Source organism: Branchiostoma lanceolatum, chromosome 19, assembly GCF_035083965.1.
Source record: "Branchiostoma lanceolatum isolate klBraLanc5 chromosome 19, klBraLanc5.hap2, whole genome shotgun sequence".
NCBI classification, from domain to species: Eukaryota; Metazoa; Chordata; class Leptocardii; order Amphioxiformes; family Branchiostomatidae; genus Branchiostoma; species Branchiostoma lanceolatum.
The window spans coordinates 8324402-8341179 of record NC_089740.1 but is presented as its reverse complement, the minus strand read 5'-3'; the positions used below and the strand labels follow the sequence as shown (position 1 = coordinate 8341179).

Below are 16778 nucleotides of genomic sequence, written 5' to 3'. Positions count from 1 at the left end.
CGTGTTCGTGCGCACACCAACTTTGGACGCCGAAGACGATGCGACATGTTGTGTCTTAAGGGACGGCACAAGTTGTGAGAGCGTGTTCAGTGTGTCTTAACCTTAACTGAATGATCTGGTGAAGACGCAGAGAGCAGGATGTATCTTCAAGGTCAAGAATATGGTCTGAAGACCTGCATGGTGCCAGGGTGATCCCTGGTTGACTGATGCGTAAATGTTGACATGTTGGAGGTGGGTTTATGTAAGGGCCGTGTTTTGGGCTTTTTGACGGTGTTTCTGATGGCATTCTATCCACGTGGGAAGATCTATGAAGATATTTTTAAAGTTGCATAGACACTATAGCCGGCGCCTCATGGTTTCGTCTATAACTTCGCCGAGTAGGCTCATAGATTTACACGGCGCTGGTTGTTCAGTCGTTTCCGCCTACGTCAGATGTACAACATGGCGTTAGGTGATTCGGGAAACCACACAGTGACCAAGACAGTTGCGGTGTTTTTATCGCTGACAGTGATCCTGGGGCGTGTATCAGCGATGAATAATCCGACTCTTCAAACTGAACGTTCTGCAGACAACGTGGCGAAAATCACAGTCGGAAATGAGACGCTTCCACCAACAAACATCCGAGTTGACTCTCGAAATCTTAACAACGTAGTTTGTTGGGATGCCGGCGGGGACACGCCAGACAATAACGTGACATTTGAGGCACAGTACATCGACGATATGGAGTACAAGAAGTCGCTGAACACTTGGAAGTACATTTCTGACTGTGAAGGAGTCTCAGGCCCCTGCTGTGCTTTTTTTGACGACATCTCCGTTAAGGATCTGGAGACCGGGAAGCCGATTTGTCCCCGCGCGAACGGGTGGTGGGTACGAGCCCGTGCAGTGGGTATCCTGGGACCGAGTCGGTGGACTACTACTTCGGAATGGTTCAGGTAAGCTGTTTGATTGAGAAAATATTGGCTAACAAAGTTGTTCTATAAATGGATTATATGAATATATATGGATCCAAGTATCGTGCCTGCCTTCAAACTCGCAAGATACTGTCTATTTCGAAGTGACTAGATTATCATTATCATCTCATCCTTGAAAAGTTTCATATGGCTTTGGTAAACCACAGTAACAAAGTTCTTTGAACAGAACCAAGTGTTATTTACCTAGTCGACGTTTCGTTGACCGTTCGTCTGGTTATTTAGGGCGATGCTAGCTAGTTCTAGCCTGGAGTCCAGCCTTGTTAGCTTAGGTTCGCTCCCAACGTCTGGCGGGGTAGCAACATTGGGAGAGGGCCAAGTTAACAAGGCTGGACTCCAGGCTAACCTTGTTCTATACTTTGCGAAGTAGAACTAGCTATAGCTAGGATCACTCCATCCTCCCAGCAGACCCGATACGTTCGGTTCGTTACCTCCCAAAGCGAGACGGTTTGCCGAGCATTTCCCGAGCGGGTTTCAGCGCTGATAAAGGAGGGTGGGATCACTCTAAAGCCCTTGTCACACTTGTACGTACTATATACAAGCCCGCGTGAGTTGCGTATCAACATGTTTTGGGTTTAGATTAACTTTGCAGTCGAAGAAGTAATTTCTTTGGTTTGATAACTAGACTGCTCAACGGTGGATCAAAGTAGAAAACAACTTCCTCCCCGCAAAATGTTACTGCGGAACTCATGCGCACTTGAATATACGCACAAGTGTGACAGGGCCCTAAGAAGGTGACAAACGGTCACCGAAACGTCAACAAGGTAAATAACACTTGCGTCTGTACAAAGATCTTTGTTATCCTTTTCTTTACCAACCTGACGGAACTATTCAAGGATGAGAGAATATTGAAATATAGTCACGTTGAAATATTTATCTTCCGAATTTGAATTCAGGACCTAAACCCATATATTTCATCAGGGTCTACAGAAAAGTTTCAAATCCATGCTACCCGCTGTGTATTTTTGTCACCGATTCATAGCATTCTTCTAAAGACAAAAGATTTGAGCATTCAAGTATGAGAGAAGATGTTCAACTTAATATTTTCTGACGAATTTCAAGGCCACTGTATGTTATAATCCTCAGAAAAGGTTTAAATGATAAGACAACATTAACGATGCTTTATTATCAATTCTGTTGGTTTTATGTGTGACCAAATCCGAACTTATGTTTAGATTTCTTCTTAGATAAGAGAAAATGCATTCAAATATGCCCCAAACAATCAACAGATTTCATGGAGAAGCAAAAAAAACAACAGAATGAGAACTATGCCCTTAAGTTCCGTATGCAAATAGAGCGTGGCTGATAACGCCTAATTTTAATTACTTCTCAAAAATACAAAAATATATTTCACGACCGAAATGACATCTGTGTTGCTAGATTAAATCGAGCTGTCTGCAGGATTCAGGGACGGAATTTTACAGGACAAAATTAACAGGATTAGGATGTTCCCAATTGTCCTGACCATGGATGTATTGGCCATCGATGATCTCAAGGCCAGATCAGTGGAAGGGATCTTAAAGGCGTGATGTAGTCAATGAGTGCAGTAGTGGCGTCGCGGTGGCGAAGTGGCTGGGTATTTTGGCCTTGAACCCAGGGGTCCAGGGTTCGAATCCGGGGCCTCCTGATTTGTCCGTTGACGTTGTGCCCTTGGGAAAGGCACTTAACACGACTTTCCTCACTTCACAAATGAGTACCTAGCTACGGTTAGGGACGTCCCTCGGATAGGACGTTACATGGAGGTCCCGTGTTTGGGGAGAGCCACACCCCACGCACGTTAAAGAACCCATTACACCTTCCGAAAAAGAGTAGGGGCATGCCCCGGTGTGCGATGGTCCAAAACCTTACAGTCGGTTGAACCAATACGTACATGTCAGTAATTGCCGATTCTTTGGCAGATGGACATTACGGAAGAAGAAGGTCTCCTAAAGGCGTTGTTAAGTCAACGTACGCATTTGAATGGTGCACAATTTAAAGAAATGTGACTTACCTCCCTGGAGAGACCTTGGGTATATTCTCAAGGCTATTCGTAAAATACGACCTCGCGTTTTTTGGCCAAGCATATAGGGACTCCCTGCCCTACTCTTCTTGATAAGTGTGTTGGGTTTTTGAACATTGGAAAATAACATTTTCAGCAAAATGCCTGATATGTTTTATTCCTTAGCCCATTCAAGCATACTGTCATTGGCCCACCCGATGTCAACGTCATCGCTGAGCCAGCCAATGAGGAAACGTCCTTTGGACAGCAGCTTCGCGAGTTGAACATAAGAATCAAGCATCCCCTAACACCCTACTACATGTATAACGAACATAACCAGGAAACCATGGCAACCATGGAAGACTTCGAAGGATTTTTCGTTTTCTACAACGTCTCCTATTGGATGAACGGACACCGCGAGAAATCACGAGACTTCGTGGTCGGAAACGACGGATGGTTGAAAGAGGAGTACAGCATCACCGGATTGCGGCCGGGCGTCGTGTACTGTGTAGAAGTGACAGGGTTCGTGCACTCTCTCTGGGCTGTACGGAAGGGATTGCCGAGGAAAGTTTGCCGACGAACAGCAGATGGCAGTGAGTATCACTGGTCATTTTTGATAGCATTTATATAAAATATCTTTTGTTGGCTTTTTTTTCAAAAACAGCACCGTGACACACACTGTACTATCATTCAATCAATAGTTTTAGACTGTAACGTTACATTTATTTTACTCTTGATATAGATATCAATATTAGTGTAGTACACTTAAGAATGTTTTTTTGGTAACGTTCGTTTTACATAATGTGGGTGTCGAGGGCCCAATTTAAGGAAACCTGCTCGTCTTTACAGCTTTGAGTATGGAATAAAACCCGTTGTCATAATAGGTATACACAAAGACTGTAAACCGTTGACTTCACGGCAGTGAAATCGACACGTGCACGCGAACGTTTTTGTGTCTTGTTTTCAATCACCCTGTTTCTCGACCCGGAAATAAACAGAAGTAGCTACGCAGATTGAGGTGCCCTGTATTCATGTTAAATGAACTGTGTGTGACCACAGCCGTAGGATATTCTTCTTTAGACACACAAACGCCGTTTTAGGAATGTCAGCCTAAGGCACTCTCCTTTGATGTCAAAATGTATTATATGCCGTTTAAGCTCTAGTTGACCTGTACTCACGTTTGTTTGATTGATTTTGGGTAGTGATACCTGTAGTATGTTCTGCTTTATACATCAAATCGTAGGTTGATGAATGGCAAACAAATGCCCCTTAATTAAGCTTTTCTTTATGTCAAAAAGGAACAAATGCACATAATTGTAGAATAGCCTAGTTGGACTGCCGTGACTGTATATCATGTCTTTCACGTCACAGACAAAGCAACAAGTTAACAAAGACAAACTTTTCGTAATTTTACGAATGACAACGAAATGATTTTATTCGATGTTTAGGAGAAATATTATTCAGCTCATAAACTGCAGCGTCAAAATTATCATTTTTCTCATAACTTTCATGCAGAGCCTTCCACTGGTCCTTTCAATGTAACGTGGCGACCCCTACCGGCCACCAACTGCAGTGCAGCCACACGAAGCTTCAGAGCCATCCGTGTTCGGTGGAGCCCTCCCCCCGCCAATGATGCAAACGGCGTCATCACGACATACAAGGTCACGATAACGCACAACACAGGTACATAACATACTGCGCTCACATTTTCTCCTTATTACTTTAAGTTCCCCTTGCACTGTCTTCAGCAAAAGAGTTGAGTAATATTTATCCTCCATCAAAGTCGTGCAAACAATGCGTGAATTCAATGTACAACGAAACAATGTTATTACCTGTTTTAAAATTTAGTTGAACAACTAAATCGCTTCCTTTCTTTCTCTTTCTCTTTATTTTCTCACTGTCTTTGTTTCGAGAAATTGTTAACTTATGTGACTGGATATTTCTTTCTCTTTCTTGTACTTGATTCCTCCTTTTTGGGAGAGCATATAAAATCATATGGTAACATACAATATAAAACGAGTAGCTTACCCAACAATAGCGTATATACGAGTTACAGCACAATTACACGTACAATATTCACATGTAATCTATGTAGGATTTGAAAATATGTTATCATTTGTTTCTCTCCCCGCTAACGATAAATTTCTTAAATATGCAGAGAACGGCGAACTTGCCACGATCCGAGACTGCGTGGACAGTCACATACAACTGTCGGGCCTGACTACATTCCACGCATACACCGTACAACCGTCGGCCTGCACATCGGCCGGGTGTACTAAAGGTGAAAAACTTCGAATCCCGTCACACGTCATCAACGCCGTCACGCCAACGAGCCTCACCAAAGCGGAAGTGACGTCAGAGAAGATCACCGTGACGTGGTTTCCGCCCGGGAACGAGTACGACTGCGTCGACGTGTACAAGGTTCGGTACGTCAGGTTGTCAGGAGGCACCTTGCGACAGGTTAGTGTATTGAAGTGATGTAAAGGTAGAAAGGGCCCAAGGTTGGAAGTTGCTATAAATGTGTTCCGAGCTATTGTCGAATTACGAAGTTCTTTTTATAAACTTCAAAACCTTATTGTAATGAGTCTCTTTAGGCGAAAGCATATCTTTTATGTAGTTGCCTTTTTTCTGCTTAATCCCGAATGCTCCAATCAAATATGAGCTATTTTTACCAAAATCTCTTCCATCACTTAATTGAAAATTACAAAAAAAATCACACCACATTTACAATCATACATAATACGCCACAAGGTCTTCACAAGTTGACAAGACACTGACAGTGTCAATTTACAAAAGTTTAGATTTCTCAGTCGTTTTTCACAAACCGTGTAAACACTTACAAAATATCAATGTTCTTTAGGTCATTGTTGCAAACACCACGGCCGTGTTGACCAAGCTCCATCCCGGTACCTCGTACAACGTCTCAGTCTCCGTCCTCTACAAACGTATTAACCACAGCTCCAAGTCTTCTCCAGTTGAAAGCCCTCCTACACCGTGGATAACGGTCAGTACAGGGCCTTACATCACCGACTACAAACTGATAGCACTGTTCGTAGTTCTAGGAGTCTGTCTTGTTTCAATCTTGAGCGTGACTTTGTATTTTCTAACGACACGACATTTGGGAAAAACATCAGAGGAAAGTCATTACGACTTCTTGGATGCCGATATCTTAGACGACATCAGGAAGTATCCAGACATGTTGCCGATCACTTCCAGACCACTCAAGGAACAGCGCGAGAGGGTCGATTCGTGGACGAAAGAAATGAGAGCCTTGGCAAACTTTGAGTCACTGATTCGAATCCACGCCGATCTTTGGATCGATCCGAACATGGAATCCCTCGGTCGTAATGAATCGTTCGGGTCGGATCCGGATTCTGTCGCCACAAGCTCTACAACTCTCGCAAATGCAGACTCGATTGAGGACAACTCAACAAACGACTACTTTCCCCGCGTTACACGTGCGACACCTAGCGACTACCTTCCGACGTTGAATCGTGCTGTGTTCTCCCATGAACAAAACGTCACGCCCGAAAACAGAGGCGAAGCAGTGAATGTCACGATGGAAGGAGACTATGTTCAACACGTCTCAGCCGCGACACCTAGCGGATGCGATACAGAAATACAATCGATCGCGAGTGCAATGGTCACAAAGCATTTAAATGGCACTGATTACGTCACTGAGGCTGAAGGCCAGATAGCGCCAGTAAAAGACAATGCGCCCACTGGCTATGTCTCAGATGCGACACCTAGCGGCAGCCATATTGATATACAGTCGAACGAAACCGATCCCAACCATTCAAATGACTCCGGTTATGTCACTTCAGAAGGCCAAAGATCGCAAGTGGAAAACTTTGTACCCAGTGACTACACACTTATAGAGCACCGCTCAGTTGCGACGCCTAGCGGCTGCAATGTAAGCATGCATCTGGACACAGTGGTTGTCAAACATTCAAGCAACACCGGTTACGTCGCTTCAGAAAATCAAACAGAGCCAGTGGAAGGTAACATATCCAGTGTCTACATGTATGCACACATAGAAAATGTGCTCCGTGACAATGAACAGCACGTCTTAGTTACGACACCTAGCGGCTGCCATATTGATATGCAATCGAACGAAACCGATCCCAAGCATGCAAATGACTCAGGTTACGTCATTTCAGAAGGTCAAAAACACCCAGTAGAAGGTAACATATCCAGTGACTATGCACGTATACAACACCGCTCAATTGCGACACCTAGCGGCTGCAATACGGAGACTGAATCAAATGAAGCCGCTACACATCATTCAAATGACTCAGGTTGCATCACTTCAGAAGACCAAAGTGCGCAAGACCTGGACAACGCGTCCAGCGGCAGTGGCTATGTACGACACTCCTTGGTCGCGACACCTAGCGACTGCAAAACAGAAATGCAACCGGCTACGATGGCCCCTTCTCTTCCAACTTAGTTTTGAAGAAAAGAATCGCAAAGTGACTATTTCCATGTTATTGTTATGCCATATGCATGTTCAAACATTCTTAACATTATTATGCAATGTCAAACATTCTTAACATTATCATTCTATGTTCAAAGTAGAAATTCTCAATATTTTCTTATAAAGGATGATGTTCAATAATGCAAAATCATAATTTCCCATAATTTGAGTATTCATTCATGGTAACGTATTATACATTTGAAATAACTATATATTTGTACATACGTTGTCATATAAATGTTCTATCTAGTAGATAAATAAACAGAAAAACAATAGCACAGTAAACGTTTTTTTTAAATACTACCTACCGAGGGTTTGAATACGTTTACATTCTTACAATTAATACAATATGAATAAAGATTTAGCCCGAATCCCTATTGGCCCGACAACTTATCTAGCAACACACGCGAGATCGTTAACGAGTTCTTGGGTTTAAGTTTTGAATAGGATAGTTTGAAGTCAGTACGAGAGTAGTCATCAACTGTCGCGGGTTGAGCCCAAATGGTAGCCTTTCTGTCTATTGTTACAGAACCTTCAGAACTATGATCCTTCCTAAGAAACTACTGTATGAAGATTACATATAAGGCGCCAATTTAAGAATAACTCCTACATGCTAGTGAACAAAGTTGGGTAGTATTGATGGGTAGTGACGGAGAATATTATCTTAAAAAAAAAAAACGTTTGGAAAGAGTCTAGGAAGTGCCATAGGCTTGAGGGCACATTTTGTGTCGACAAATCTAGGTGAGGACGTTTAGCCACACACAAAACATCGTTAACAAGTGCTTGGGTTTAAGTTCTGAATGGGAAAAGTCGTTCCGAGAATAGTCATCAACTGCCCCGGGATAAGCTCTAACTGTGGAGTTTCTGTCTATTGTTACTGAACCCTTAGAATGTTGATCCTTCCTTTCGTTCATTCAAGAAACTAATGTCTCAAGATCACATATAAGGCGCCAATTTAGAAATAACTCCTACATGCTAGTGAACAAAGGTGGTGGGTAGCGACGGAGATATTGAATATGAATATCGTTTATGAAAACGTTTTAAAATATTTTAGGAAGTGTCATTGGATTAAGGGCACTTTCTGTGTCTTAAAATCTGGGTAAGGTTGTTTGCACCAACAAACTACTTTAGCCACACACACAAAATTGTTGACAATTGCTTGGGTTTAAGTTTTAAATGGGAGAGTTTGAAGTCACCGCGAGAGTTAAACTGCCCGGGATAAGCGCTTATTGTGGACTTTTTTATTGTTACTGAACCTTCATAACCTTCCTTTCAAGAAACTATTGTATGAAGATCACATATAAGGCGCCAATTTAGAAATAATTCCTACAAGCTAAGGAACAAATCTTGGTACTTCAAACCAAGGTTTTCACAGGGTAATATTGATGGGTAGCGATCGAGAATACTAAATAGATGTCGCTTATTAAAACGTTTCAAAGGAGTGCAGGAAGTTCCATTAGCTTGAGGGCATTTTCTGTGCATTTTGTTCAGTATAATGTGTCTACAAATACAAGCGATGATGTGTGGACGCTAAAGGAGTTAGACCCTTACTTAGTACGTACATGTCATTGTCAGCAGGGCTAACCAATAGCCACAGGCTACTTGGTCAGCCCTGGACAGCAAAACCAATGAATAAAAGGGATAACAGAATTATCATAATTTCGGCCACTCTCATAGTACGATTATATACTTTAGGTATACGACACTGGCAAGCAAGTTAAGGGCGTACGTGTAATATTCGTGGTTTTGTCGTACAAAATTCAGGTGTCCTGTGACAGAAAAGAGTGTCGTAGATTCTCGGTTTAGTCGTAGTCGTGTTGTAAATCCCATGACAAAAGAATCGCTCGTCAAAAGTGGCCGCGCTCAATCCCCTCAAAACGACAGGGCAATTATACTATCAGGCTAATCTTCACCGTCCTTGACACCATTGGGTTTGATAGTATCGATTTGACTTCATTTACATGATAAAAAGACACACAATAACACCCCCAATTCCACTTGGGCGGCGACCTCGCTGCGACCGCCAGACGACCGTCCTGCGACCGAGCGATTTGACAGAGCACTTAACGAATTTCATAGATTTAAAAAAACGGCTTTTTTTTTTACGCTTTGTATGTTTTTCTTCTCAGCGATACTTTTACACCTTGCATGAAAATTCCAATTCTGAAGTCAATGGAATGGTTATACATAAATCCAATCTAGGTCGCAGCGACGTCGTACCGCACTCGCCATCCACTGGAATAGGGACCGAAGCAGCGCTTTCAGAAGTGAGTAATTATTGGGTAAACGTTTCTCCTTGACTTAAGCCGATTGTGTCTCGTCATAACTGGTCCGACGAGGAAGTACCCTAACATTAACCACGCTGTGAGCTGTACAGGCGGGGTTGTATCAACGTGGCTGGTGAGAACTGGTGTTGTTTACGATGATTTTTTTGTGGGTTCTGGCATTTTTCCGGATTTGCGGACTGGCATCTGCTCAAGGTAAACATTTTCTATGATTAATTTGCTTTGAACGTTCATTTTTGTAATCATATGCTTGTGAAGAGGATAGGTGCAGATTCATGTACAATAAGGACATAACTACGCCTTTAAAGACGCATGTAAATTTTTGTCCCTTGAATATGAACATGCCTTAACAAGGACTGCTTGGAGGATCCTCCTGAAAAGCAAGGGGCCAGTTTCTGGCCTGAGCACGTAGGCAGGCAGGCTTGATAAGTAGCAACTTGTATGGACCTAACTCAATTCTGTGTTAAAAGTGACAAGGAAGTTTTTAACCGCCTACATTTTCTAGGTCACGTTGCAGCCATAGAACAGGCTCAGAAATTCGTACCATGGTATAAGGGTGAACCCGAACTCGAACGTGTTCTATTACAGATACATGTAGAAGCACGCTTTATATGGGGACAAATGCTAGGCACTGTTAGGTGATTTGATATGTGTAATCAGTTTCCTGTAAACAGTGTGTAGACACACCCAACTCCTGTAGATAACATCTGACCCGTGTTCACCCACAAGAGCATTTCCTGTCAATACTAAAGCCCCCCTCTCACTGAACCCGCGGCGCGTTGGCGGCCGTTCGAATTGACAAATTGCATCGACAAAAAACGAATCTTTTTAAGCTTTGTGTGTTTTGTTGTCTTTTTGGTCATACTTGGACGTTTTGAACGATATTCCCATTATAAAGTCAAGGGTAACACAAATTCAGTTTCGGACGCAGCGACGCCTCCAGCGTGCCGCGGGTACAGTGAGAGGGGGGGGGGTGCTCAAGTGCGTGTAGCCTCAAAGACATAACTGTGATGATTTTCAAAGCGCTGGGGGCACGACCTATAAATCAGGTCATGGTTGATTGATCATTGTCATTATAGTAGCCACCTTCTGTATTTGGTTCTGTATTTCGTATCGCTTCTGCATTTGATTCTGTGTTTGTGTATTCTGTATCGGGTTCTGTATTCTGTAATTAATAGTTATATGTAGTTGAGGAATTAGGCGAACATTATTATTGAAATGCAAACAAATGGTTCCCCTTGTCGGGTCAGAGGACTCAAGTGTTCAAGTCTGGAGGTCAAAGGACAGACTTGGCTGTAGGCTGTTCTGTGTGGCGTTACTTAGACTTTTAAGGAAATGTTAATGTATTGTAAAGGCAAATATATTGTCCACAGGGATTTCTGTTTGAACAAAATCTCTTGCTGTATACACATATTTTTCGCACACACACACACACACACACACACACACACACACACACACACACACACACACACACACACACACACACACACACACACACACACACACACACACACACGCTCACACACACACACACATATATATATTGTTGCGTAAGGCTCGAAAATATATTTATATGTCTTGTGTGTACTGTAAGGAGACGATTGTTTGAGCTTACTTGGGGGAGTGGGAGGGAATCCATTTTGAAGGACACGTCCACTCTGCCTTAAATCGCCTTAAGCTGAGATTACAGCATGAAAAGAGGCAGTAGAGTGTACACACTGTACACCGATTATTATCAAAGTTAGTGTCTCAGGCCTCCATTCGACCAGACGGCGCTCTGCGACCTAAATTGGGTTTCATTATTAAGTTATCATGAAAAATATAAAAAACGCCACTCAAATGAACAAAACACACAAAGCGTAATACGTAAAATAGATTTTTGTATATGAAAGTCTTTGCGTTCTGTCAATGTTTAGGGCACAATGCGGGTGCTAGTGGAATGGGGTATAAGAAAGCCTACATCAACTTGACTGTGACATGTTTAATTCATCCTTATTACCAGCGTATCCACAAATCAGTAGCTATACAAGTAGCTTGAGAAGTAGAAGAAGGAAGGTACTCATACAGACAGAACAAATGGTTCCCCTTGTCGGGTCAGAGTATTCAACTGCTCAAGGCTGAGGTCAAACGACAGACGTTACTGTAGGTTGAATGCCGTTACTTAAAACGACAACATGGCTGCCTTCTCATCTTGTGACATGAAATATTCTTCTTCTTTTTCTTTTATGTAGATAATCATATTTTTGTGTATACTGTATAAGGAAACGGTTATTTGAGCTTCAGGGGGGGTGCGAGGGAATACGACACGTCCACACTGTCTTCAATCGCCTAAGGCCTAAGCTGTAAATAAAGAAGTAATGGACACCAATCATGAGCGCAGTCAGTGTACGAAAACCTGCATTATCGTGTTTGAAATACGGTTTAAGTGGCCACGACAGAAAAAGAATTACACCTTGCTTGCGCGCTCAGACAGATAGACAAATGCCCAGACACAGACACACAGGTACCCGTACCCACACACGCGCGCGCGCACACACAAACACTCGCACAACGTAAATCAAATATAGTAGCTTATTAACTATTCCAAGACTTACATGGATGGTATTTGAAAGTATTGCTGTATATATACTTCTATAGAGAATAAATAAATGAATATCATAATTACATTGTGCTTCTTAGCCCGAGATTTTGTAATGATACGGTTCGATTTGGGATCGAATTTTCGTTACTTCCATCATGTAAGGATTTTGTCTATTGTACAGACGAGATAAGTCCAACACATCATTCAATGTATATTTTTCTTAATTTTCAGTCATTCAGACACGGTAAGTAATAACTGATTGGACGTCAACTGTTTATATAATGAAAAGTTTATTGCAAATTCCTGCCCGTAGGCTAATTGCAAGTACATGTACATGTAACACGGAGTGGACGGACAGACAATAATGAACAGTATAACAAATGTCTACTCTAGTCTTAACTACTGCCACTAAGTTCTAACTTATTGAGTTCGACTTCTAAACTTTTAAGTAAAAGTTATACTTAACCTTTCTAAAGTAAAGTTTCTTCTTTTGTCTCAGGAAACACAACGTCAGTAGCCACCAAACCAACGACCACCCATTTTACAACAATACCGACAACCAAACACCCTACAACGCATTTTACAACAATACCAACAACCAAACACCCTACAACGCATTTTACAACAATACCAACAACCAACCACCCTACAACGCATTTTACAACAATGCCAACAACAAAGATCAGTACAACACAATCTACCACGAGTGCAACTACAACTCCTATTCGCAAATCTGATTCTACAACAGTACAACCGACTGATTCTACAACACCACAAACTACTGATTCTACACTAGAGCAAACAGCTGATTCTACAACACTACGAACAACTGATTCTACAACACTACAAACAACTGACTCTACAACAGAACAAACATCTGATTCTACAACAGTACAAACAACTGATTCTACAACAGTACAGACAACGGATTCGTCTACAACAGTACAAACAACTGACTCTACAACATTACAGACAACTGATTCTACAACAGTACAGACAACGGATTCGTCTACAACACTACAAACAACTGACTCTACAACAGAACAAACATCTGATTCTACAACAGTACAGACAACTGATTCTACAACAGTACAGACAACGGATTCTTCTACAACAGTACAAACAACTGATTCTACAACAGCACAAACAACTGATTCTACAACAGTACAAACAACTGATTCTACAACAGAACAAACATCTGATTCTACAACAGTACAAACAACGGATTCTACAACAGTACAGACAACTGATTCTACAACAGTACAGACAACTGATTCTACAACAGCACAAACAACTGATTCTACAACAGTACAGACAACGGATTCTACAACAGTACAGACAACGGATTCTACAACAGTACAGACAGCTGATTCTACAACAGTACAGACAACTGATTCTACAACAGCACAAACAACTGATTCTACAACAGTACAGACAACGGATTCTACAACAGTACAGACAACGGATTCTACAACAGTACAGACAACTGATTCTACAACAGCACAGACAGCTGATTCTACAACAGCACAGACAACTGATTCTACAACAGTACAGACAACTGATTCTACAACAGTACAGACAACTGATTCTACAACAGTACAGACAACTGATTCTACAACAGTACAGACAACGGATTCTACAACACTACAAACAACGGATTCTACAACAGTACAGACAACGGATTCTACAACAGTACAGACAACGGATTCTACAACAGCACAAACAACTGATTCTACAACAGTACAGACAACGGATTCTACAACAGTACAGACAACGGTTTCTACAACAGTACAGACAACTGATTCTACAACAGTACAGACAGCTGATTCTACAACAGCACAGACAACTGATTCTACAACAGCACAGACAACTGATTCTACAACAGTACAGACAACGGATTCTACAACACTACAAACAACTGATTCTACCATAATACAAACGATGCCGGCTCCAAAATCGCAAGTCAGCGTAACTCCAACAAATCCAGCTCCTACAACGGAAGTCGCCACAGCTCAGAATTCTACAACAGCGCAGCACACATCAGCTGTTACAACTTCAAATCCCACTACAATATCAGTCCAGTGCCCTGTAATAATAGCCCCAGCAAACGGTAGCCTTACCTCTACCGGTTACAACACCTACCTAGATGTGGTGGAGTTCAGTTGTGACCAGGGATACGAACTGGTCGGCAATTCCAGCGCTACCTGCCTTGTCAGTGGAAACTGGAGTTCAAGCGTTCCAGACTGCAATGGTAAGGAGTTTTTTATACAAATGTTTGAAAAGCAAGAAGTTTATCGTAAAATGCGATTGACATCAATGTTTGCGCAGTTGACAATTTCTTGTGAAACTTCTTCTCTTTGTTTACTATAACTTACGTGATTTTGATGAGATTTTTCAACAAGGGAATCAATCATTGACATATAATGAGTAGCCATTGTTCCTTGCATTGTAGCGGTCCAGTGCACTTCACTCACGCCCCCAGTAAACGGTAGTCTGAGCCCTGCCGGTGCAGACACCTACCTAGATGTGGTGACGTTCAAATGTGATCAGGGATACGAGCTAGACGGCAGTACCAGTACTACCTGCCAGGCGGACGGAACCTGGAGTGCCATTGTTCCAGACTGTAATGGTAAGGCTCTGCAGACTTACGCTATTGAAGTATTCAAAAGATATTAGGTTCTAAGTTGCATCGTTTACGTATACAAAAAATCATTTTCTTACTCTTTCCGTTGTAGCGGTGAGGTGTCCCAACCTGGCAGCGCCAGTGAACGGTACTCTGCGTCCTGCCGATGCGAACACCTACCTCGATGTGGTGACGTTTAGCTGTGACCAAGGGTACGAACTGGACGGCAGTACCAATGCCACCTGCCAGGCGGATGGAACCTGGAGTGCGAATGCTCCAGACTGCAATGGTACGGCAATTTGGCTAGCTAGGTTGATGCAGGCGTTTGTTTCTTTAGAGCATTCTTGTGTAAAACTGTTTTAAAGACAATAGGTTTTAATTAATTAATTGTGTCCAAAAACTCACTCTCTTGTTCTTTCCACGATAGCGGTGAAATGTCCTAACCTGATAGCCCCAGCAAACGGCAGTCTGAATCCTACCGATGCGAACACCTACCTAGATGCGGTGACGTTCAGATGTGACCAGGGATACGAGCTAGACGGCAGTACCAGTGCTACTTGCCAGGCGGACGGAACATGGAGCTCCAGCATTCCGACCTGCAATAGTAAGAAAATCTATGAAATTCTGAAGAAATTGTTATTGAAGTATCATCCACGGCATACTTTGTAGAAATACATTAAAAAAAAACGAGCCCCAATCTAAAAACAAAAACAAGTGTTCAAAAGGAATTAGGTTTTAGGTTGCATAGTTTCCTAGAATTCATCTGTTTTTTGTCTATTGTAGCGATGGCATGTCCCACCCTGACAGCGCCAGTGAACGGTTCTCTGAGTCCTACAGGTGTGAACACCTACCTAGATGTGGTGAAGTTTAGCTGTGACCAAGGATACGAACTGGACGGCAGTACCAATGCCACCTGCCAGGCAGACGAGGCCTGGAGTGCAAATGTCCCAAACTGTAATGGTAAGAACATTAGGACAATTATGCAGATTTATAGGGCTTTTGACCCATTTATCATGTGAAGTTCTCAATAGGCAGTCTAATTCATTAGACTAGATGTTTAAGTTACAAGCTTTACGCAATCATTTTCTTTCTCGTTTCAGTGGTGAAGTGTCCTAACCTGAAAGCTCCAGTGAACGGTACTATGAGTCCTATCGGTGCAGGCACCTACCTAGATGTAGTGACGTTCAGCTGCGACCAGGGATACAAGCTGGACGGCAGTACTAGTACTACCTGCCAGGCGGACGGAAACTGGTCAGCAAACGTGCCTACCTGCAATGGTACGAAGATGTTGAAAATTACAAGCGCAAAGCGTTACCATTTTATCGTATTGTTGATGTCTTCGGCGATATAAATCTACTTCAACTCTTCAAACGTTCGTTAGAGAATTTGTAATCTTAAAGCTTTATAAATACATTTTCTTTTTATTTCATTGCAGCGATCAGATCCTTATCTAATTTTGCACTGTTGACGTCCTTCTGATTTAGATATACTAAAACTATTAAACTGTTTTAGATGGACTTCAGAAAATAAGGCGGTTTACGAAGCCATTTTCTGATTTTTTTTTCACTGCAGCGATCAGATGTCCCAATCTAACTGCCCCTGTGAATGGTAATCTGAGTCCTGCCAGTGCAAGCGCCTACCCAGACGTGGTAACTTTTAGCTGTGACCAGGGATATGAGCTAGTCGGCAACACCAATACTACATGCCAGGCAGACGGAAGCTGGACTGCCAATGTCCCAACCTGCATTGGTAAGAAACTTAGGCTGGCTTTTGTTATTAAAGGATTATCTATCTAAGACATACATTTAAGTTCCTCGTAGACATATTCCTGCATGTAGATGCCAAGCTGAAATCTTGAAAAAGCAT

General features: G+C 42.3%; 2 protein-coding genes across 2 annotated transcripts; both read left to right on the top strand.

Annotated features, from left to right (window-relative positions):
- Positions 1-9: 9 nt before the first annotated feature.
- On the top strand, positions 10-7754 carry LOC136425033 (uncharacterized). Its single transcript, XM_066413756.1, has 5 exons — positions 10-932; positions 3133-3539; positions 4462-4629; positions 5105-5406; positions 5807-7754. Exons 1-5 carry the CDS (start codon positions 433-435, stop codon positions 7391-7393), a joined length of 2964 nt encoding a protein of 987 aa, XP_066269853.1. The 5' UTR covers positions 10-432; the 3' UTR covers positions 7394-7754.
- Positions 7755-14230: 6476 nt separating this feature from the next.
- Positions 14231-16770, top strand: LOC136425961 (P-selectin-like). Its single transcript, XM_066414879.1, has 8 exons — positions 14231-14540; positions 14742-14918; positions 15025-15201; positions 15340-15516; positions 15696-15872; positions 16013-16189; positions 16485-16661; positions 16751-16770. The coding sequence occupies exons 1-8, from the start codon at positions 14231-14233 to the stop codon at positions 16768-16770; spliced, it is 1392 nt and encodes a 463-aa protein (XP_066270976.1).
- Positions 16771-16778: the final 8 nt, after the last annotated feature.